We start from the raw sequence: 23,348 nt of genomic DNA, 5'->3' as shown, positions 1-23,348 counted from the left end.
CAGAGTGTCAGCACCAAACACACCCCTGATGTCAGCCCTGGAATCAGCGGGTGAGGGGTGTGGCTCATGAATACCCACTTAAGCCTGCAGTCGGCTGGGTGAGGAGGCGGTGCCCTGGGGCAGGAGAGGGTCCCACCATGCAGGTGGCTGCAAGCCGCTCCCTTCACTCTTCTCCGTGACCACGAGGTCATGGCCTTCAAGGGGCAGGCAGAGGCAGTGATGGCTGCTCCGAGGAGGTTCTGAGGCTTGGCTGCCGATCACTCTGGCCCCAGGTGGCCAGTGGCAGTGGTGGAGGCAGCCGGGCTGTGGGTCAGCGCAGGCTCTGGTACAGGTACGCTGAGGTGAAGAGGGCGTTGGCAGCCAAGCTCACGGCCAGGAGGCCCCGGACCAGGGAGGGACCAAAACGACCTGCAAGAATAGAGAAACCCAGTCAAGGGCGCAAAGTTCAGGGGAGATGGGAGACATGTGGGTGGGGGGCTAGCTGGGTAAGTGCACATGCTTGCCTGTGGAACACAGCTCCGGGGAGCTGTGAGAGCACCCTCCCAGGTGGGTGACGCCTCGCCCATGTCCTTCCCTGGCCCAGAGGCCTCCCCACCTGGAAAGGCCGCCCCACCAGGAAAGGCCACCCAGACCTGCCCATGGTCCCTTGTTGAAGTGCCACTTCCCTGGAGACACAGCCTTTACCAACCCCACACCACTGGGTGGGCACTGGGCTGGGCTCCTTGTACTTGCACCTCAGCAATGAGGGCGGCTGCGACCCTCATGCCTGCAGATGAGGAGCCTGAGCTCAGGGGTGCGAGTGACTGTCTCGCCTCCAAGGTCACGCCCACTGACCCAGGCCAGCAGGCCCCCAACCTGTTGCCCTGATGGCCACACCCCACTCCCAGCCTCATGTGGGGCCGCCCCAGCTTCAAGGTTCAGCACAAAATGACCCTTTTCAGGAAAGCTCCCTCTGTTGCTCCGTCCACCCTCATCAACACAGGGGCTTCCCCAAAGAGGAGACTAACTGGGGGTGGTGGGCAACCCTGTCGAGTGCTCACAACGTGCTGGGTGCTTTGTCCAGAACCGCTGATCTGACCTCACCCCCCGCCCTGGTCAGCAGGGTTTGAATCCAGGCCACTAGGTGCCCAGCCGCACGCTGGCCACACTCTGCTGACTGGTGCAGTCCACGAGAACGCTCTCTGACGAAGAACGTGTTCCCTCTCTGCTGGTCCAACACAGCAGCCACCAGCCACAAGCAGCTCTTGAGCATCTGAAGCATGGCTATCGAGGCTGAGGAACTGGATTTTTCATTTTAATGGATTTACGTTTAAATGGCCACCTATGGCTAGGGGCTGCTGTAATGGACAGGCAGGTCTAGACCCTAATCCTGTCGGGGAGTGTTGTCTGCTAGGTGGTTATTTAATCCACCCTCAGTTGCTAGAGGACCTGCAGTCCCTGTGGGGTCCTGACCTGATGGCTCCTTTGGACCTGCAGCCTTCCCTGACCTCCTCGCCATGTCAAGGCACAAACCTCTCCAGGTGGCGAACTCCTCCCCACCCCTGCATGGTGCAGACCTCTCCAGGTGGCGGCCTCCTCCGAGCCGGCTCTGGTGGTGGTGTCCACCACACAGGTAGATGACTGGGACGAGTCGTCCTCCTTCTTGATGGAGAGGCTGCTGCAGGCGCGGCCTCTTTCTGGTACTGCTCCCATGTCTGTAGAGAGAACGGATGGCTTGGTGCGTGCTCACAGTTTATCCCAGGGACAGATGGGGGGCAGCTCCGCCTCTCACCCAGGACACCAGCCTTGGGAACAGTGGCCAGCGCCAGTCCCCACCCGCTCCCACAGGAGGCCAGTCCTTCCTTCAGGGCGTCCTACTTCCCTCAGTGCGGGTGCTTTGAGATCACGGTGACAAACTCAAATGCCAACAGTGGGGCTTCAGGAGGAGTCGGTCAGTGGGGCAAGGCTGGGACAGGGGAGCACAGGCCTGGCTAGAGAAGGTGCCTTGACCTGCCTGGTCAGGATTCAGGCCCAGAATGGCCAGATCTTCTGACACTGGAAGACATACACAGGATGTCCATGCATTCATGGAAAATTTATAGATTTTAAACGCTAAGGCCTGATTAAAACATTTAAAATTTCTCCAAAGAACAACACTGACGCAGCCTGGCAGTGTGTGACCTGTTTCAGATCCATCCTGAGGGGCAGAGGACCCAAAGGCCAAGCGTAAAGGAAGAAGAGACAATCAGCCAGCAGAGGGCAGTGTCCTAGGGGGTTCAAAGTCTCCAGATTGGGCTGTCTGGGGCTGGGAGAATGACCGCACAGGCGTGGACAGGAGCAGTGCTACCCGCGCTGAGCAGCGTGGGCCCAGGTTACACAGAGGTCATGTTCCACCAAAGTGAGGCCTCAGCAGGGCCCTGTCCCATACCAACCACCCACCGTCCCCACTGGCCCCTGGTCCTCAGGACCCTGTCAAGCCATACCCACAGTGTGCTTGGTGTCCCTCAGGGGTGGCCTCAGCGTGGCCTGGGGTGGCTCGATAGTGAAGAGGCTGCCGTCGTGGGGGGAGGGCTCGTCCGAGCTGCTGGGTGTGTTGGGGGCCTCTCCAGGGCGCGAAGGGAACAGCAGCAGCTTCTGGCCCTTCAGATTGAGCCGGGCAGGGCTGATGAGGGGTCTGCGATGGCGCAGGGAGCTGGAGCTGGAGGCCAAGGAGCCGGCCACAGAGGGGGCGGGGGAGGGCAGTGGGGAGGAGGGGCAGCTCCCGGACAGCAGAGAGAAGTAATCTGTGGCGGGCGGGAGACAAACCGTGATGGCAATGAGGCCCGATGTTTGCTGCTGTTGCCGTGACACTCACTGTGTGCTGTATGTTCCTGGGGCTTCTGTGTATTAACCCAGGGAAAAAGGACGGTGTAGGGCTATTGAGGGGCTGAGGGGCATCTGGGGAAACCAGGAGGAAAGGCCTGCACCCCAGCAGGGGCAGGGGATTCATGAAGCCTCAATCACGTCCCCCCTGCCCTCAGTTTCTGTCCAAGCCCCTGATCCTCCCTTGACTGAGGGCCCAAGTAGACACAGCCTCTGGAGATATAGGGTCAGCTAACCTAGGCCCCTGGAAGCAGCACCTCCACTGGGGTCCCCGATACGATGACAGCAAATACTGACTGGGTGTGCTTGATGCCCCACAGGCATCAACCATCACTCCTATTTCCCAAGGAAACTGAGACACAGAGGGCCAAGTCACTTGCCCAGGGCTGTGCAGCCAGGGGTGTCAGGCTGGGGTTTGGTCGCAGGACTGTCTGACCCCAAAGCATGTGCTAACCATCCGTCCCACTTCACTCGGAGCCCCTGGTCCTGACACATTGCTCCACCTGGGGCGCCCCCCCACCCCGCCCACTTCTAAGCTCTCAGTTCTCCTTACCTGTAACAGGAACCTCCCCGGATCGAGTCACCTGAGAGGGTGGGCGGCTCCCACTGAACAGATACCCCGAGTCTGGAGTGGGAGGAAAGTGGGACTAGTCAGCCTACACGCTAGGCGCCTCCCAACTGCTCCCAGCACCACGGCTTCCGGACCGCCCCGTCTAAATCCAACCTTTGTCACTCACGCCGTGCTTTCGTGAGAACACAGGCTCTGACTGACCCCTGAAACCACCTCTGAGCTGGGCCCAAACGATCGCTCCCATTTTGCGGATAAAGAAACCAAAACCGAGGGCAGGCCTCAGTGACAAGAGTTGCGCTTGTACTCAAGTCCTCCGATTCCACACTCTGTGCCCTTCTTTCCCCGTGAGGCCCAGCTTTCCAGCCATCTTGAGTTTCCGCTCCTCCACTAACCCCAGCCCCCATCGCTGTGTGGAGTCTCGGGAGCATGGAGCACAATGCCCTTTTTTGAAACAAGTGCACCCCAACTACAAGCACCCCATCTTGTGGGTCTCATCTTCCCCAAGTGCCAGACAAGAACTGAATGAGGGAAGAGCAGGCGGCCGTCACACGCCCTCCTCCACCGGCTAGCTCTGCAGGGCTTTTGGCCACAGCGCACGGTCGTCCCTCCCCCACCACACCATTCCACATGAAGGGCTAAGGGTGGTCACGTGACCCAAGCAGGGACAATCAGAGTCCTGTGAGAACCCTCATCCTGCTGGTTTGACCAAGATCCCACCCAGGCTGTTAGGACAGGATCCCAGCTTGCAGCCCCCCAGCATCAGGCCTGGCACCCAGGGAGCTAGCCCCGGGACACAGCGACCAGAGATGGGGGCAAACCCCGTCCACGCTAGGGGGCTTCCCAAAGGTGGCAGAGGCTGGCCACAAAACACCTGTAGGGCTCAGAGTATGTTGAAAACTTGGTCTGATTTCCAGTCAACTGCCTGGAGATCCTGTCGGGAAAGGTGAGGGGAGACAAAGGTCTTCCCGTGCAGGTGGAAACTCCTGATGGCAGGGACCAGGTCTTTGTCATCCTGGGGTCAACTGGCAGAAGTGCTCAGTATGCTGACCAGTGACTTGAACTGAGCCCGTCCTTCTGGACCTCACAGGAAGGCTCCAGCCCCCTACGCCTCACCACAGCAGTGGTAACAGTAACTAATGGTGAGACCGTCAGTGAAAGACAAACCCCAACGACCATGTATATTTACTCGGTACCTACCGCGGCCAGTGCCTTTTCAGGCCTTAAACACATCATCTCAACCCTCACAACCACCCCGAGCCACGTTCCTCTACCAGCTTCGTTTTTCTGAGGGGAAACTGAGGCTCAGAGAGCGTAAGTCGCTTGGCCAAGGCCAGCTACGGAGTGCATGCGCTGGGATCTGGCCCAGTTCTGCCTGTCTTGATGGCAGGAGCCCCACCCCCACGACCTCCCACCTCCTGCTCCCCAGAGATCCTGTGCCCAGTGTCTGTGCCTCTTACCTGCTCGGGTCAGAGAAGGCATGGTTCCCAGCGAGAGGGCCCGGTGGAGGCGGCCTGGCAGGGAGGAGGGTGAGGCCCGTCGGGGCGACCGGAACAGCTGCTGGCTGGTGAGGGGCAGGAAGCCGGGTGGGGTGGGGACGAGCAGAGCTGGCGAGGCACCTCCAACCCCCGGGTAGGGCATGGCCAGGCTGGGAATGGTGGGGAAGAGGCCAGCAGGGTCTCCTGGGAAGTACCTGCGTGAGCCCGGCGGGCCCGGGAGAAGGGAAAGCGTCAGCCCAGGCGGCCTGAGCATGGCTGGTCTGAGCCCCTCCCCACTGTGCCACGGGGGCCTGAGTCAGGGTCCCCGGAGGAGGCGTGCGTTAGTTGAAGCGGAAAAGCAGTCCCACCACATTCACGCCATTAGGAGCGGGTGGCTGGGAGGTGCCAGCATGACCTACCCCTCCCAGCATGCCCCTCCAACCCCCCTCAGGCTCACAGCAAACTAGTTTCACTACGAGTCTCGCTATTAAAGTGACACTGTCGCCCTTGCTAACCTCACGTCATCCCTTCTCCTTGAGGTGAAAACACCCAGCCCTGAGCCAGGCATTCCATCAAGGTTAATGGGCTTGGCTACTTCCTTGGCACTTCCTGTTCCGTGCCTAGAGCCTCCACTGGCCTCAGCTCCCTACAGAGCAGCTGGGCTCGGACCAGGGGGAGCAAGGCTGCAGCAGGAGTTCTTGAAGCCAGACGGCAACCTAGACATCCTCTACTCCCTAGGGCCTGACTCCTCAGAGTCCCACGGCCGCGCCGCCCGTGCAGGGCAGTCTCCAGCTCTTAGATGCTGGAAAACCAAAACCAAACCTGTTGCCGTCAAGTCGATTCTGACTGATAACCAACCAACCGTTGCCATCGAGTCAATTGCGACTCATAGCGACTGTATAGGACAGAGTAGAACTGCCTCACAGGGTTTCCAAGGAGCGGCTGGTGGATTTGAACTGCTGACCTTTGGGTCAGCAGCCAGCCTCTTAACCACTGTGCTATCAGGGCTCCTGGACGTTGGAAGTTTCCCTTTATAGCCCTGTGCGGCACAGAGGGGTGGTGGCAAGCTTTGGAACTCCCCCTGGAAAGAGGCTGTCACAGACCCGACTGCCAGGCCACAAACCAATCTCGAAGCTTAGAGGAGCCCCGTCAACTACCAGCAAATGCTGCCTGACAGACGGAAGGTGACAGTGTCTCTTTAACTCGAGAAGAGTACAAATCACACAACAGGACCTGAGGGCCCCAAGCCAGAAGATCAACCATGCTTCTGATTAAGGCAACCGATTACAGAGGGGAGAGAGAGGTGGGGCAGTTAATACATTAGTCCGCCATCTGGCGGGGAGCCCAGCCTTACCTCGGTCCCCAGGGACAAGCGAGCCCACTGACATCGGCCGCCAAGCGGGCAGGCTGGCTGGGGCCCTCCTGAAGGCTCGGGGCTGGCTAAGGCCCTTGGTGCGCGTCATGACCAACTGCTCAGGGCATTGCTAGCCAAGCTACCGTTCCAGTCCCACTGATTTCCTGAGCTATTTTCACCTCCCTGCCCTTTAAAAATTTTACAGGGAAAGTGTGGGGTCAGCTGTTGACTTGCTGGAGAATTATCTGACCTTTCTAATGCTTTCCAAAGCACCTGGACTTCAGAATCAAAAGCAAGGTCTGGTGTTTGGGGAACATGGGGAAATCAAGGCAGGACGTGCCACAGACTGGATGTGCCTAAGCTCTATCCACTGGCCCTCCTCCCAAGCTTGTCTGACCCCCACTGGACACCTAAGGATGGTTCCACCTCTAAGGAGAAAATACAATTCTGCGTCACCATTTTAGAAGTTCGATGTCATTTGGCAGGGCAGCACCATGGCGTTGGAGAGTGGCCGGGAGGAAGACACTGCCAGGCACCTGCAGGGGCTGCCAAGGTGGGCTGGAGCCTGGGGACAAGTTGCTCCGACAATACACAAGCCTTCGTAGGAGAGTGGGTGCCTCTCCTCCTGTGGAGTCTGTCACGGAGGAGCAGCGAGGACAGAGGGGCCCACATACATGTGCACATGCCCAGGCCCTCCCAGCAGATGGCAGCAGGACCCTGTGCTGGGCTTCCTGTGCCCACCCTAATAGGCAGCACACAGGCGAGGCCACTGTACCCTGCCTAAAGCAGTAACTGAGCTGTGTGGTGGCTCAGTGGGAGAAGAGGCTCTCTGAGAGAGCTGCCTGGGCCTCAGATGGGCCACCTGGGGCCCCATGAGCTGGCCCCAGGAAAAGCTGAGTCTTGCCAGCTCTTTCCCACTTTTTCCAGATCCTGCTCACACCTAGGGCTGCCCCAGTGATCAACACTCGAGTCTCTCATCCACTTGGCAAATGTGCTATCAGTCTCTGGTGTCACTGGATATGCTGGCACTGGCAGGGGAGAGAAAGCTCTTGGAGGTCTGACCCCTCTCGCTGGGATACTTAAACAGGAACATCACTCTACCAGTTGATCCTTGTAAAGTGCCAAGCATGAGCTCTCATCATGACCATATTGCTGGAGGACCCTGCTCTGGTGCAGAAGCAGCCGGGTAAGCCCAAGATAGACTCCTGAGGGTACCCACTCCAGTTCAAAGAGCCCAAGGGATGCTCCTAAGAGTTTCCAAAGGCCCTGGAGTTCCCTTTGGTGAAAGCCTCCTCGACTGCCCTGCACCCTCGAGCCAGGTCTCAGAGAGAGACAAAGAGCCCAGCACCCAAATCTTCACACACCCACCTCAGAAGACAGTGATTCTGGGGAGGGGTCAGGCACGCCCTACTCTGATCCAACACTGAGGGGAGGCAGCTGGTCTTCCCCAACCAAATAGCCCTGGTTGAGGGTGGAAGGAAGACAAGGTTTTAAGCAGCCATTGTGACCCCAGCAAGGCAGGTGAGAGAGCTGGGCCCAGAGCCGTCTGGGGCCAGGACACCAGCTCCAAACTTGACTGCCAGCCCAGACTCCTGTGGACATGCCTGCACCCCAACCCCCTACCCCCACCCCGGGCACGGAAGCACTTCTACAGGAACACGAAAGAATAAACAAAAAAGACATGGCACCTGAAGCCAAACCGGTAGAAAGCGGGCCTGGGAGGCATTTATTGAAAACACGGCATCAAAACCAGCGTCTGTGGCCAAGAGCAGTGTTTACAGTGATTAGAGGGTACTAGACAATTCTCCACAATCTACTACACACAGAGACAGTGAGACTCAGAACAGTCAGAAGAGACACGGGCTCCCCCCGGGGCGGGGTGGGGCCCCAGGGCTGGCGGGGGGCTCAAGGAGGACGAGTCCTGGAGGTCTGTTCCTGGGCCAGAATTACTGGAGAAGCCTTCTCAGGTAACTCATAGGAACGAGGGCCCACGGGCAGGGGCTGGAACAGGAGGGCGCAGACAGCCAGGTGCACCACCTGGATGATCCTACCCCTGACCTGTGATATTCTTGACAGTTGTCCCCAGCCGTTGGGGAGGGGAGGGACATCCCCAGGGGTGACACATTCCCAGTAACAAGCCACAGTCCCGGGGAAGCCAGCACTTCCTCCGCCATTGCCAATGACATCAGAAGGGGGTTGGAATACTCTCCTAGTAAGGAAACTTTAAGGGACAGATAGATAATTTAAAAAGCCACACAAAACTCTTAAAAGGCTGGGAGCCTTTCCTCTAAAGAGGTTCTTCTCCTAAGGCAGTCTGTCTTTCCATACTAGAGGGCAGCAAAGACGTCTGCCTAGCAGGGGGCTCCTGGCCAGCAAGAGAGCTTATGGTTATTATAAATAATTTAATTTAAATACACACATACACACAGATGTCCTGCCTCTACCCAATGCCAAGCAAAGCAGTAATTAGCATCTCACTATCAGTTTCCTCAAGAACAGATGCTGGGATACAGGAAAGGGGATGCAGAGCCAACAGGCCCCACTCTGATACCTGCCACCTCCTTTTCTCTCTGATGGGCCCTGGCTGGGGGCAGGGAGCGCAGGGCACAGGCAAGTGGCTCCTTCCTCCCCGGAAGATGCACCATCAGAGTCGCTTCTGGCCAATGCCCAGGATTCCAGGCTCTTCCCTGCTGAGCCGTGCCATGGGAAAACACGGCCCCCTTCGGGTCTCTCCACAGTGGTTTTCACCCCACCCTCCACATGAGGGCAGCAGAAAACAAGCTGGCCAGCAAGGCGGAGGCCTTGTCACAGGTAAGGGAGGGAGAGTCACCTAAGGTCTCCTCAAGCAGAGGGTCTTCACACATGGACAGATGCTGAGGAGGGTGTGGGCTGCTATCTGGCTGCATGGGGTGGGGCGGCCTCTCGGGTTTCCCTTGACCATAACAGACGCGGAACAGTGGGTCTTGGACGCCACGTGTGCCCCCTCTGCAGGGCTCCACGCGGGGGCGACCAGGGCACCAAGGACCCCAGCATGCTGAGTGTGAGAGTGCTCACACCAACCAGCCCCTCAGGCCAGCTGGCTGGCGGCCCTGTGGCTGAGCTTGCCCTCCCTGCGCCCTCCAGGCATGGAGGCAGACAGGCTGGCACAGCCTGCCTGGGGTTACTAGAGGGCACCACACCAGGGAGGGGACAGCCGTGGTCCACCTTCCTGTGTGGCCCTCTCGGATGCAGCCCCCGGCAGGGAACATCCTCTACATGTGGACGGGGTTCCAGTTCTCAGACAGCGCCCACATACACCAGTTCATGTGATCCTCATCAGAGCTTATGAGTAGCAGCTGGTCATGTGGTGCCAAAGTAACGAAGGAGAAACTGAACCCCAAGAGGTCACGTGCTCTAGCTGCCCAGGGCTATGCTACGGGTCTGTATGCAGTGGGCACCAGGATCTCCTAATTTTCACCCTGGGGACTGCTCCATGCCCTGACCCTGGGGACAGGGACAAGGGACAGGGGACCAAGCTGGGAAGAGTTGACACCAGCAGGGCCCAAACAAGACAGAAGCAGGGACAGCAGGGAAGGGAGGAGGGGCCAGAGATCTGCTGAGGTTGCATTCCAAGGGCCTTGGAGAGGGGTGTGCCCTTCACTTTGTAGAGGGTAAACAGGCTGGGAAGAGGAGGGGCCTAGGCAAGCCCACACAGCTGGCGAGTAGCAGGGCTGTGCCTGGAACATGGCCGAGGCCACACACTTCCCCTGGGGTGGCTGACTCTGGAAGATGGCATCCCTAGGCCTGCCCCCCGGCGACTTTGAGTTGGTCCCCGGTTCCCCTTCCCACCCACCCACCCAACTCAAGGAGGGGAGGTGGTGGGCTTGGAAGGAGCGAGGCTGACTGGGTTCTACAGCTGCCCTGCCGTGGAGATGGAGAGCAGGTGCCCACAGCACCCTTCATGACTGGCTGCCAGGGACTAGAGGGGGGTGGTGACAGCAGCAGGCCAGAGAGACGAGAGAAGGAGCCTGGTGTTATCGTGGACCGGAGTATCCCTCAGGCAGTCTGAAGTCTTACACCTTGGTTCCAAGCATCATATGGGGTGAATGGAAGAAACTGGGGACATCCCCAGTTGGGGGTGGGTGCACGGCCCAGCAGCCAGGGGCCGCCTTGAACCAGGAAGCCCTGGCTGGCCCGGTGGGAGGAGTGCAGAAGGACCAATTGGTAGGGTAGAGTCAGGGCTTCCCAAGGGCATGGCAGGGCGTGAGTGACCAGTGCTGTCTGTCTGGGCCACAGGAGAGCCAGACAACTAATTGATGAAGAAGGGAAAGACTATGAATGCTCCCCCAACCTGGGACCACTCCCAGCAGAGTGTGGCTGTAAAGAGAACACTTGCTGGTCATGAGGAGAAGTGGGACTTCCCGACGTCGGTCTGCCCTGCAGGCAGCCACACCCAGGAACTGTACTCTCGACTCCCAGGGAAGTAGGCTGAGGGCTAACACGGTCTCAGGAAGGTCTGAAGGCAGGGGGCCGGGGGCAGCTCTAGATGGACAGGACGTGCCCCTCCAGCCCCACTGGGCTCTAGCAAGGCTGGCCCAGCAACAAGCAGGACCAAGGAGATGGACCAGACAAGAGGGGGCCTCGCCCTGGTCCCTGCCAGCCTGCCTGTGCTCAGGGCTTCAGAGATGGGGTGAGATGAAAGGGAAGTCAAGACCAGGGCCGCGCCCCTTAGCCAATGGTGGCAGAAGCAGGAGGGGGCAGAGGTGAGGGTGGGGACCTGGAGCTGGCAGCAGGAAGCTGCAGGTCAGAGGCAGGCTTGTCCCCAGGGGAGGCAGCTAAAGGGTCTTTGGCCAGAGAGGTGGCAGCAGTAAGAGCAGCTAGAGGGCACCTAGGGAGTGCCTTAGGTCAGGAGTGACTTGGTGCTGCCAGGAAGGACAGCGGGCAGGCCTAGCTCACCAAGGAAGTACTGGGGCTGGGTCAGACCTGGGCTCTAAGCCAGGCGAGGTGGGAGTGAGGCAGGCAAGAAAGAAGAGAGAGAGGCCCTGGGCTCTGGGCTGAAGGGCAAAGCTCTGGGTCTGTCCGTCTGTCTGTCCTCCCCCCCGCAGTCACTGCTGCTTCTCTGACCTTCGGGGCCGGACCCTCCGTGGGCCTGTCGCCTTCCTCGTGGCCACGGCTGCCGTGAAGCCCACCAGGCAGCACAGGGATGTGGTGCTGAACTTCAGTGTGTCCAGCCAGTTGGGTGAGGCAGCCTGCAGGTACTGCTCAGCCAGGTGCAGCCCCAGCAGCAGGGCCCACAGGCAGGAGGCAAAAGCGTCGATCCTCCGGAGCCTGCGGGGAACAGCGCGGTAGAGTCTGAGTGCCCATTGAGCAGACCAGGCCCTCCCCAGCCAGCCCTTTCTGCCCCCTTCATCCACAGCCCCATACGCCTGGCCCTGCTCAGAGCCAAGAGAGAACATGGGCTTTGGAATCCTGCCTCTGGGCAGGCCACAGTGTTTCTCCTCAGCCTCAGAGTTGTATCCTGTGAGATGTGGCTAAAGAAACCTCCTCAAGTCACCTTGAGGAGGGGGATCATGTGGAAGCAGCCCTTGGTTCCGGGCCTGCTGCTGCTCAGGCAAGGGCAGCAAGCGACCAAAACATCCCACTGAACGCCCCGAGGTAGGTGGTTATCATCACCCCAGTTTCACAGATAAGGTGCTTTTGGCCCCAACACACAGTGGGTGAGTGGGGGCTGTCTCTGAGGGGCGCTGCCTTGCCCGTCTCGACCACCAGCCCCTCAGCCTCTGGAGAACAGTAACTGTGTCTTGTTCCAGCTACACCTGAATCCTGCCCAGGGCCGATGCACTGACTCAGCCAGCATACCTGGGCTCTCAGCTCCACCCTGAGCACCCTCCTTTCCTAAGCACTGTCATGAGACAGTTGTCTAGAGGGCAGACCCCCACCCTCTGGCCCTGTGTGGCCCACCAGCCCCAAACTCACCTGAGGCGCCCGGCCAGCAGCATGGCCAGCAGGCAAGTGAGCAGGCCGAGCATGACGACGCCTGTCTGGTGGCTCTGCCCGAAGGCCCAGGCCTCCCGCAGCTTCTCCACCGCAGGTTCCGGCAGCAGGCCCAGCAGCTGCCGCCAGCCCTCGCCCCCCAGAGCAGTGCCGTTGTCAGGTGCAGCTGAGCCATTACCGCCAGGTGGCAGGGCAGGGGGCAGGGCAGCTCCTGGTGCAAAGCGGGTGCCTGTGTTGTAGAGTGCGGTGGTCAGCAGGAAGGCGCAGGCTAGGAAGGCGAGAGCACGGAGCACGATGACCTGCACTGGGGCCTTCACAGCCGTGGAGCAGAAGCTCTGGAAGGTGGGAGGAAGGGAGACCGGTCAGCAGCAGTGGCCACACGCACCCACCCCCGACCCGCCCGCCGCCCTCTCTGGGCGCGGGTTCAGGATGTGGTGTGGAGCCTGGCGAAGGCTGTACCATTCGCTGAGAGAGCCACCCGGTTCCTTGCGATCAGAGATTACCAGGCCCCAAACTCTCGTATGTTCTTGGCTTAGATTCTACACTTCACCTCCCGTTCCATGGACCTGCCCCGTTTCTGGGCCTCCAAGCCCCCATGAAAGCTACAGCGTGGGAGGGCACCGCCCTACAACCTCCCCTAGAGAAATCTTCGAAATCACAGTAATGTTGTTCTCCCAAAGAAATTATCAGGTATTGTGTCACAAAAAACTCCTACTGTGATGTTAACTGGAATTGCAAAAAATATACAGATAACACTGATAAAAATTAAATTTACAAAAAAAGGCATTAAGTAGCCAAGATAAGGAAGTCTTATAAGTCAGAGAACCAAAAAAGCCCAGAAGATGGATTCTGCCTTCTTTTCTGCTGTGCAAACGCATTAGTGCTGTGGTGGCAGAGATGCAGCCATGTGGTCAGAAACCACAGACCAACTGGTCACAGGGCACAGCTGGGGCCGCAAGAGGGGTGGGGCCTGCAGTTTCTTTGCAGTGAGATGGTTTTCACTTCTAACTCTACTTGCTACTATATCTGACTTTTTAAAACAACCAGAATATTCTACGGTTAAGAACTTGGGTACTAACCAAAAAGTCAGCAGTTTGAATCCACCAGCCACTCCCTGGAAACGCTATGGGGCAGTTCTACTTTGTCCTATAGGGTCGCTACGATCGACTCGATGGCAATGGATTTTTATAATAATAAAAAAAAAAGGTAATAGTAGGTTTTAGCCAGACAATCCCGCTGCATGCTAGGGGAGTGGTCCTAGGCACATTTACTCAGCCTCCCGGAGCTGGGTTTCGGCAGCTGTAAATGGAAGTCACAGGCCTAAGAGTGCAGAGTAGGGGCACTTGAGGAATGAATGCAGCAGTACAGGGAAGTGCTCAGACACAGCAGGCAACATGAAATATGCAAACCACGAATGCATCGCTGTGGCCACTCTCCTGGGGACACCCAAGTGGGCTGATGATACAAAGGGGCTGGGGGGGCGGGACAGGAACGAGCCGCCCCCCCTCCCCCCCAAGAAGGTTGCTTCCCCAAGGAAAAGGGTCTCAACTCTAAAGAGTGGGCCTACGGTCTGAGGGTCTGGCCTTCTGTGAAGGGGTTTTCTGCACCAACCCAAGGACTGTGACACCTCTGTGTACCCCCATGACACCCCTGTAACTGACCTGCACACAGGACTGGTCAGCCTCCCGGCGTCTGAACTGGTGGCTGAGCAGCAGGGCGCGTAGCTGGCGGTTCTGGTGCTTGATGTAGTACTCGACGGCTGCCTGGCAGGGCCGGCACAGCTTGTACATCTGCTCCAGGTGGTGTCGGTACACCTCGATCTCCTCGTCGTACCTGCTCTGCAGGGGGAGGGGCAGAGGCTCAGGGTTTGTGGGGGGTGGAGGGGCTGAGAGAGACTAGGCCGACCGTCTAACTTCCACGGCGGGCCCTCACAAGTGGGGTGGCCAGGGGCAAGTCTCCCTATTCTGGACCTGCTTACTCCTTGGCCTAGTGAGCAGGGAGGAAGGGCCAGCATGAAGCCCAGGACAGTAGGGGCACAGCAGGGGACGGAAGCCGCTCTGAAGAGGTTCTGTCACCAGAGGCAGCAGCTGGAGGTCAGGAGATGGGGACACATGGTTACTGCTTCAGGCTCCCCTGGACTTGAGAGCTCTAGGAAAGTGGGTGACAGAGGGGAGCAGGGCTGCCCCTCTCCTGATGCCCAAACCTGGAAAGCCCTAGCAAGCCTCTGGTGGCTCTGGGCTGAAGGGGTCTGCGAGCTTCAGGAACAGCCCAGAAGACGCAAGTCCCAGCCTGCCCTCCCCAGTGCACCCCTCTCGTTTCCATGGGAACCCCAAAACTTCTGTTAGCAGCGGCCACCCTGGTTGCCAAGCTTCAAGTTCCGTCCTTCTTCCCGCAGACCTACCTTTCCCTGCCCCAGCTCTAGCTCACGGGGGCCCCTGGGCCTCAGCTGGGATCTGGCCTCTCAGGCCATGAGGCCCCGGGGACCGGGTGAGTCTGGGCAGGCGGGATGAGCCACATACAAGTTCCTGGACACCACTGTGGGCTCAGGGGAGGCGAAGCCCCCAGCTTAGGCAAACTCCTAATGTCAAACCTCCCAGCAACTTCTAACTTCCTTTCTCTCTGAGGAGCCAGGAGCATCCTCCTCCCTGCAACTCCCAGACTGACTGCCCGGCCAGCTGAGGGACAAGGATGACTCAGAAGGAGGAGGACAGGACAGGTCCAACGGGGTCTCAATTGGGGAGCGGGGGCATTCCTCACTCTCTCTGGAGGCACCTGCCAGGAGCCCAGGGACCCTGTCTCCCTCCACCAGGGACAAAACCTGGACTGGCAGAAGTTGTGGTTTCCATGGTATTCCCAGGCTTGGAACTCAGACAGAAGTGACCACAAGATACAGGGAGATGGAGAAGAAACAGAATGTGGGACCAGCACAGGGTCAGGGTGAGGGCACCTCCCCCCGCCTGGTACACAGGACAGAGGAGCGACTGTCTGGAAGAGCAGAGGCAGTAGGCGCGCAGATGGCACCAGGCCAGCGCCCTGCCCATGTCCCCCAGCCTGGCATCCCCACACCGGCCCGGCACCCTCACCTCCTCACGCGGGGCGAAGGCGGCCAGCTGCTTGATCTTGGTGGTCTGGTGGTGACTGCACCGCTTGCACAGCAGGACCTGGCTGCTAACCCACTGCTGGGGCTGTGTGAGGTCGCGGGGGCTGGGCGTGCTGCTCACCACATGGTTCAGGTGCTCCAGGTACTGGGCGGGGATTGGTTTATTGTAGTCGCCGTTCTGGGGGGACAAGACCCAAGTCAGTCAGGGGACCCCAGAGCAGAGGACCTGTGTGGGGAGGCCCTGGGGTAGTGGTGGTGGCTCTCAAACATTTCCAGTCTTCTCTTCCTTCTACGCAACAGCAAAAGCTATCCTTCTAAAGTAATTTCACATGGAACCCCCACAGGCAAAACGCTGAGAAAAGCCCTCTAGCCTGGAGCACAGGTGAGGCCTGGACTCGTCCACCTGGCCTGGTTCTCAGATGCTTACAGCTCTGCGGAGCTTAGTCTGCAATCTGCTGTCTAACACATGGGCTGGCAACCTACAGCCTGCTGGCTGGCCACCTTTCTTTAAAAATAAAGCTTTATTGGCACACAGCCTCGCTCACTTGCTTTTTTGTATTGTCTATGTTGTAACCAGACAGAGACCGTACAGCACTTGAAGCTTAAGATATTTACTATCTGGTCCTTTACAGAAAATGTTTGCTGACCCCTGGTCTAGTGCAGAGCAAAGAGAATGGGCCTAAGAGCCAGAGAGACCTGGCTTCGAAACCCGAGTCCACCACTTTCTAGTAGTGTTACTTTGGACAAGCCACCTCAGTTCCCTGAACCTGTTCCTCATGCTCAGATAAGGGAGGAGCACAGGGGCAGGCCCCAGGAGCCGGCACAGAGCCGTGCAGTCTCAAGGTCCCATCCCTGCCCTGCGCAAAGCACCGCACCTCCTGGAAGCCGTTGTACTGCTCGCAATGAGGGCAGTCCCAGCAGTTGCGGTTCCCATAGGGCACCACCGTGTCCTGGTTGCAGAACCAGCAGTTGACAATGGTGTGGGTTGGCTTCCTGTGGACAAAGGGAAAAGTGGGGTCAGCCACATCCCCCATCAGGCCTTGCCCTTACACCTGCAGAATGGCCAACCTGAGCCCCGTCCCGCCCCAGGCCACCAGGGGGACAGAAGCAGGGTCTGGGGGGCCCCAACCAGGACCCGCACTTGGACCGGATAATGCTGTGTCTGCGCAGGACGGAACAAGGACACGCACGACTTGGACTTCTCTTTATCCCCTGCAGCAAAGCACCACCCCCCGGCAGGCAGCCGCCGACTCACCAGCTCCCTGGGCTCCAGCGTGTCCACGCGTGGACCCACAGCCACCAGCCCCCGCAGTCCTGGAGCTCAGACATAGGGGGCAACAGGGCCAGGGCTGGCCAGGTCACAGGGCTGACTCAACAGGCTTCAGGAATGCCCTCCCCCCAGGTTCCCAGGCTGCAGAAACGGTGCTGCTGGGAGCTTCCCAGACTGAAGAAGGCCTGCTGTGCTCACAGAAAGACAGTCCCCTGGAGGCCCAGGGGTGGGGTCAGGGCCAGCTGCTCAGCCTGGGGCCAGCCCTCAGCCCTCCTTGGTGACGGGACGCGGGCCTCACTGGCCACAAGTGTGGTGACAGGTGGAGCCTGTGGGATAATCCCAGCCCAGACACTGGGGGATCTGTCTGCCGCAGGACATGGTGAGGGGGTGCAGCAACTACCCAGCAAACAGCTCCGCCCCAGGAATCTAGAAACAATGTGGGCAACGGCAGCAGCTGCTTGAACCGCAGCGTCTGGGCTGCACACTTCTGCCCCACTGGCCACCTGAGCTCTGGGGGAACTGCCTTGTCTGGGTCCTGCTGGCGGGGGAGCCACACCGGATGGCCCTGCTGCCCACGGGGCCCGACGGCACGGCTGTCAGAATCCCCGTCCTGCCCCCACCTTCCCTGCTTCTAGAAGTGGACACAGGAAGTCCCTCACCCTCCCCAGGCCTTGGTGCCGTGTCAGTGAAGTGGGAGCGATCACAGCACCCTCGATTAGAGTGTTACAAGGACCCAGTGACACAGGCACAGGCAGGTGCTCCAAAGACAGAGGACCAGTGCTGTCACGACCCTGTCCCCATCCTGGCCTGGGAGGAAGGCTGGTTCCTGATACCAGCAGCCACTGCCTAGCCTTGTCCCTCCACTCCTGCCTGCCAATTATGGAGGATTCCTCAAGTTCTTGGGCCTCAGTCTTATCACCTGTCAAGTGGGGTTGTGTGACAGGCTGTGACAGGGCATGGCCTACAACATTGCTGCTGTTAGTTGCCATCGAGTCGATTTCGACTTACGGTGACTGCATGCGTACAGAGTAGAACTGCTCCATAGGGCTTTCAAGGCTGTGACCTTTCAGAAGCAGATCACCAGGCGTGTCTTCCAAGGCACCTCTGGGAGGGTTCGAACTGCCAACCTTTGGTTAGTAGTTGAGCCGCTTAACCATTTGTGCCACCCTACAGTGAGTGCCCAATAAACAGGAGTTACTGGGGGGGGAAAGAGGAGATGAAACCAGGTCCTCAGAGGGGACTTGGACACCCCTCGCAGCCCCAGCCCATACTCCCCTCTCACCCCCCTACTCCAGCACCAACTGCTCTAGCAGAGGCCAAAGCCCTCAGAAAGAAGAGCAAGGGGCAGCCATGTCTGGTCAGCAGCAGGAAGCCACGCAGCACAGGGCTCACGAGAGAATTCAGGACAATGCTTAGCCTGGTGGCAGCCTCCACCACATGGGCAGTAACGGGAGGAGGTGCCAGCCACGGCTGAGGGGTAGACACCTGCCCTGCCAGGACACTGGCCTCAACAGGATTTGGCTTTTGGTGTCCAGGGCAATGAGGCTCCCAGCACACATTCTGTTAATCTGTACCTCCTTTATAGGCTTCTTTGTGACTGTGGCAGCATGTCCTGCAGTAGTGACACAGGCCTTGGAGCCACTCGTTCCCCCTGTGTTCCCTCAACCTTGCAGCCCCATGCCTGGGGCAGCGTGATGAGCCCCTCCATCCTCACCAAGGGCCCCAAGCCCTTTTAACCCCATCTGCAGCTGCCCCAGACCCTACTGCACCCCACCTGCCTGAGAAACCAAGCAGAAGAGTGTAGCACTGGTGGCCGACAGATAGAGACACAGGGAGGGGAGAGACGCTGGCCTGGGACCAATGACGCGTGCACAGGGCTGCAGCTTTGGCTCAGGGAGCCTGCCCCAAGCCTTCCTCGGGAGCCATCGTCCCTTCTCTGAATCTCCAGCTCCGTTGCCAGGGAAATGGTTCCAGTCTCAGACTGAGCCTGGGCAGGAAGCTGGTGATGAAAGGGAAGGGGGGGGTGGTGATCAGCCCATGGTAATCCCTGCCAGGGCTAGGGGCCTCTCTCCTGGTCACCCACCCCACCTGCCCAGTGCCAGGTGGGGTCTGAATGCCAGGAATCATCGTTTGTGGTCCCTGGGGTGAGCAGGGGATGGGGAGTTGGCCTGCCAGGCCAGTCTTGGCTCTCCCACGCACCAGTCTCCCATCCATCCTAGCGCCAGGCTTAGCACAGTACTGGTTTTGCTCAAGGAATTGCTCCCCCCAGGAACCCTTTAACCCACATCTCTCCCCCAAGTCACAACCTCAGCCCCAACCTGGCTCTGGGACAAACCTCTCTCAGTGTGGCCAGGTTTGAGGTGACAAGACAGAATGTCCTTGCCACACAGGTAAGAAAGCCTGAAACATAGAAAGAGGCCTTTCTCCCTCCTACTGGGCACCCAGTCTGAGCTCTGGGCAGCTCAGAGCCCAGTCGCAGGGCTCCAAGGCCCCTAAGTCCCATCCCTGTCTAGCCACCTCAGAAGACAGGGTGGGGCCCTAGTGGGTGGCAGGCCTAAGGCCACTCACATGGGCTGCTACCACCTGGACGCAGAGGCTCTTGGGCTCTACTGGGTCCTGGGCACCAGAGGGAGCTGCATGCTCTGGGCCGCCTCTCCACCAGCCCAAAAACACACTGCAAAAAAGCGTGAACGTGAGAAGAACGTACGCCCTTAACAATGATGTCGTCATCAACACTTGCGGGTGGGGAGTCTGTTCTAGGAGTGAGCCCACCACTCCTGAGGCCTGCGGCTGCAGGTCCTGTGTCTAAGAACCTGCCAGGGTCATACACCTGCTGTGAGGAGACCTGGGACAGGGCAGTCTCGACCGTGGAGTGCAGAACTGCCCAGGCGTGGCCTATGTGAACCAGTCTCCAGGCCTTGAGAAGGGCAGGCCCCCTCCAGGGAGGCCCAGCCCCCCTCCCCACCACAAGGGCCCTGGCCACTGTGTGCTGGCCCCAGTGGGCATCTCTCTGAGCCAGGCCTTGCTCCCCCAGCAGCCCAGGGTATCAGCAGTCAGCCCCAAGAGGACATCCTGCGACAGCCTCACAAGGACTGGGTCTGCACCTGCTCCTCTGGGCCTTGGGTGGGATTCTGAGGAGGCCATTCTCCTGCTGTGCCCACACCTGCCACACTGACCTCCCTGCAGCATCACAAGCATGTTGTCCCGTCCAGCCTGGGCTGCAGCGACTGGCCATCAAAACACAGCTGGGCACACAAGACGTAACGGGCCTCCTCCTGCCGCAGCTGACCCCCTCAGAGCAAAACACACGAGTCCACAGCAGACCTTCTGACACCAGGACAGAAGCCCCAAACCCACCTCTCTGGGGGCAGACCCTGGCCTGGGGCAGGGGGCACACCCCCAGTCACCCCAGTCCAACTGCTAGGCTGCAGAGATGCAAAGATGAGCAAGGCCCTGTCCACTTCTGAACGTGACACAGGGACAAGGATGTCAACCTCACAGGACAGACGGTGGCAAATGCCACTGGAGAGGGGCCAACAGACGGCACATTTGCTGTGGCCCTAGAGAGTGGTGAGCTTGCCAATGGGGTGAAACCAGGAGACAGCCCTCAGGCAGACGGGGCTGTGGGTGAAGGCTCAGGGAGGGACCACACAGCATGCATCCAGGGAGCGGTGCTGCTTAGCTGGGGCGTGGTGCACAGGGGCACTGAGCCTGGGCACAGCGGGGCGTCAGTGGACTCTGAAAGCCAGACGGAGCTCAGGCACTTAGGCTGGGACACTGGAAAGTGGACAATCCCAGCAAACACAGCAGCCCCTGCAGCTCTCACAAGATAGGTACAAGGTCACACTTGATCGGGAGAGTGGAGTTGGGGAGTTTGGGGTAGGATGGGCATAAGAAGCTAAGGGCCGCCATGACCACGTGGACACAGGGTGAGCAAGCCTGGTTGGGTGGGGAGTGTAAAAAGAGGACTTCGCTTCCAGTCCTGAGACTGTGCTGCCAGGGGTGGCCACCTGTGTGGCCGACAAGAGGCCTAAGTTCTCAGTGAGGACCCAGACGTGGCACCTAGTTCAGAGCTGGAGTCGGGGAGAGCTGGTGGTAACCGGCAAGTGGCTTGACCTCTCTACTCTGTCAAGCAGGGAGAGCAGCAGCCCTTGCCCCTGTGGGGTTGCTGCCAGGGTTCTCGAGGGGGCTGTGTACAGGGTTTCGCAGTGTCTGGTATGTCACCAGCATGGAAACACTGGCTGCTACCACATTAACAGCAGTGCAGATGAGGGCTCCACGGGCAGGAAGCTGGGGTCTGCCCTGATGGAGGATCTGGGAGGGTGGATGCCCTTCTAAAAAGTGACCTCTCATGTCCACCCTTCGTCATCTGAGCAGAGGGCAGTGGGACGGACCCATGGTGCACCAGGCAGCCTCTCCTTCCATGTCCAGCCACAGGGCCATGCCCCATGTCCACCACGATCCCTGTGCTGAGTCTGCAAACTCCCACCTGCCAAGCTGCCTTCCCAAAACAACTCTCCTATGTACCCTCCCAAGGGCCACTCAAAATATGAGCTGTCGCCAAAGCCAGCTTCACCACCGTCCTGGCATCCCCCTGGCCTGCTGCCTTCCTGGAGGGAGGAGGCGCAGGCTGCAGGGCTGGTCTTGTTTCTGAATCTATGACCTCTGGACAAACCCAGTGCTCTGTGCAGACATCCCTGGGCATCCTGGGAAGACTGGTCCTTCCAAACCACAACCAACAGCACCAGTGCAACGCCACACCATGGCTCTGACACATCCAACCATGTCCCCTGTACACAGCTCCCCAACACTTCACCGAGGCACCAGATTCCTGACTCCAAAAGGGAAAGCTAGCCAGAGGGTCTGGGAAGGGGAAACAGGACCTGAGACCAGCCACTGCAGAAGGCACCAAAGTGCAAGGTGCAGTGAGCGAACCCAGTCCAAACCTAGCCACGCGGCAACACATGAGATGTTGGGAAGTTTGGGGATGATGCAGAGCCATGCCTGCTCCCTGCCTTGTCCAGGCTCTGACCCTTGGGACCACTTCCCCAGCCTGGGCGAACTGAGGCAGCATTTTCCAGGAGAAACACTCTGGATCTGAGCACCCTGTGCTTCGGACCTTAGTGTACTCATGGATGAAGCGTCCAGCATGGACCACTCAACTTCTAGAAACTGAGCAGGAACTGGTACATGTAGAGACTTGGTTCTCAGAGGTCCTTGAGGGGTTGGGGAGAGCTCCCTCAATCCCTAGCTGCCCGTGGTCTATCCACGAAATCCCCAGCCATCCCACCTCTCCCCTTAGCCTGCAAGTCTGGCTCATCCTCCAGGGCCAGCTCAAGTCCCTCCTACCCCTTCCTCCTCCAAGAAGCCTGTGACTCAACAACTCTCACTTGTTTCCCCTTTCTGACGCGAGAAGCACTACATGGCAGTGGTTATGAAGAACACACTAACCAGCCAGACAGCCTGGGTTCAAATCCCAGCTCCACCACTTGCTGCTGAGTGACCCTGGGCAAGTCCTTTCAATTTCACCAAAGATCTGAGCACCCCTTTGGCGTCCCTTGATGAAGCTGCAAACCCACCCATTCTGCCCCTAGAATGTTCTCAAGGCCCTGCCTTTTCTCCCCGCTCCCTGGGAAGCTGGGCAAACAGTCCCCTCTTCCTGAGGCCCTACTGAAGCAGGAGGGTCAGCATGATCCCTGGGTGCCATCCAGCCAGGGCTGGGGGCTGCCATTGAACTAGCCCAGTCCCCTTTTAAAGACCCCTTAAGTATCTGAGGCAGGATCTTGGGGGCAGTGTAGCCCAGCGTTAGGGATGCAGGCTCCAGAGCCAGATTGTTCAGTCCAAATCGTGGCTTTTCTGCTTAACCATTTATTTAACCCCTCCCTCCCTCAGTGTCTCTCTGGGGAGGAGGGGCTGGGGCTCTGAAATGGGCTAACAGGAGGACTTTAGAACAATGCCCGGGAATTTGTATGCAGATAGATAGGAGACGCAGTTCTCAACACCATCCCAGCGTGCTGCCCCGGGGACCAGGGCCACAGACAGGGAACAGAGGCGCGCATCTGCCTTCTATCAACCGCTTGATTATTCTGCAGTCTGGGTGGCCTGGGTGTGTGTGGGAGGGGCTGAGGACCCTGCATGGGAGCTCCGTGAGTGCTCTTGCCTGCACCCCACATTCCTGGAGTCCCCGTGCCCACTGAGATCCCCCTGACCCCAAACCACACTCCTCAGCCGCTTCCCGAACAAAGAACCCGAACTCGGACTTTTTTTGAAGAGGTGGGCGTGCAGACTGCGTCTCCGCTTGTCAGCCAACAGGCCGGCTCCCCATCGCGACCCGCGGCCTTCGCGGGACCCCGGGGAAGGAGGCATCTCTGCGGCCCTAGTCGGTGGGCGGCGCGCAGAGGCCGCCGGCAGGGCACCCACCACGCGTGGGGCCGCAGGGCCGAGGCAGAGCGCGGCCAGCGGACTACCGGCGACAGGCCCAGGAGAGCGGGTGGGGCGGCCGCGTGGGCCTCCGGACGTCGGCGGCGCGGGCCCGCACTCACCTCCGCGCGATCCGGTAGAGCAGCACGCCGGCTGCGGCGCACGCCGTGACCCCTAGACCGCCGGCCAGGCCGGCAGTAGGGCAGCCGGCCAGCAGCGCGCTCACTCCCTCCATGGCTCCCACGCGGGATGGCGGCCGGGTGAGGCGGCCCCGGCGACGGGCGGACCTCCTGCGCCGTGACCTTCGCCGCGCTTTGTAGCAGGCGCGGGCCCGCCCCCTGACT

The 23,348-nt window shown here is 59.4% G+C and overlaps 1 protein-coding gene across 1 annotated transcript; it reads right to left on the bottom strand.

Moving 5' to 3' along the window:
- Positions 1 to 303: 303 nt before the first annotated feature.
- Positions 304 to 23,258, bottom strand: TMEM201 (transmembrane protein 201). The gene is made up of 12 exons (XM_004385139.1): positions 23,127 to 23,258; positions 19,654 to 19,656; positions 16,190 to 16,307; positions 15,298 to 15,492; positions 13,876 to 14,052; positions 12,197 to 12,549; positions 11,345 to 11,548; positions 4,870 to 5,102; positions 3,395 to 3,466; positions 2,463 to 2,762; positions 1,557 to 1,694; positions 304 to 408 (listed from the first exon to the last, which is right to left on the bottom strand). Exons 1-12 carry the CDS (start codon positions 23,237 to 23,239, stop codon positions 311 to 313), a joined length of 2,004 nt encoding a protein of 667 aa, XP_004385196.1. The 5' UTR covers positions 23,240 to 23,258; the 3' UTR covers positions 304 to 310.
- Positions 23,259 to 23,348: the final 90 nt, after the last annotated feature.

This window comes from Trichechus manatus, unplaced genomic scaffold, assembly GCF_000243295.1.
Source record: "Trichechus manatus latirostris isolate Lorelei unplaced genomic scaffold, TriManLat1.0 scaffold00133, whole genome shotgun sequence".
Lineage (NCBI taxonomy): Eukaryota > Metazoa > Chordata > Mammalia > Sirenia > Trichechidae > Trichechus > Trichechus manatus.
Note: the sequence above shows the minus strand (reverse complement) of the source record. Positions and strands in the feature narration are given on the sequence as shown.

Coding starts and splice junctions, on each gene's coding strand:
- TMEM201 (XM_004385139.1), bottom strand. CDS start 23,239: ATGGAGGGAGTGAGCGCGCTGCTGGCCGGCTGCCCTACTGCCGGCCTG. Junction 12,550..13,875: donor CTGACCAGTCCTGTGTGCAG/GTCAGTTACAGG, acceptor CCCACCTTCCAG/AGCTTCTGCTCCACGGCTGT. Junction 5,103..11,344: donor CGGAGGGTCCGGCCCCGAAG/GTCAGAGAAGCA, acceptor GGGCTCACGCAG/GTACTTCCCAGGAGACCCTG.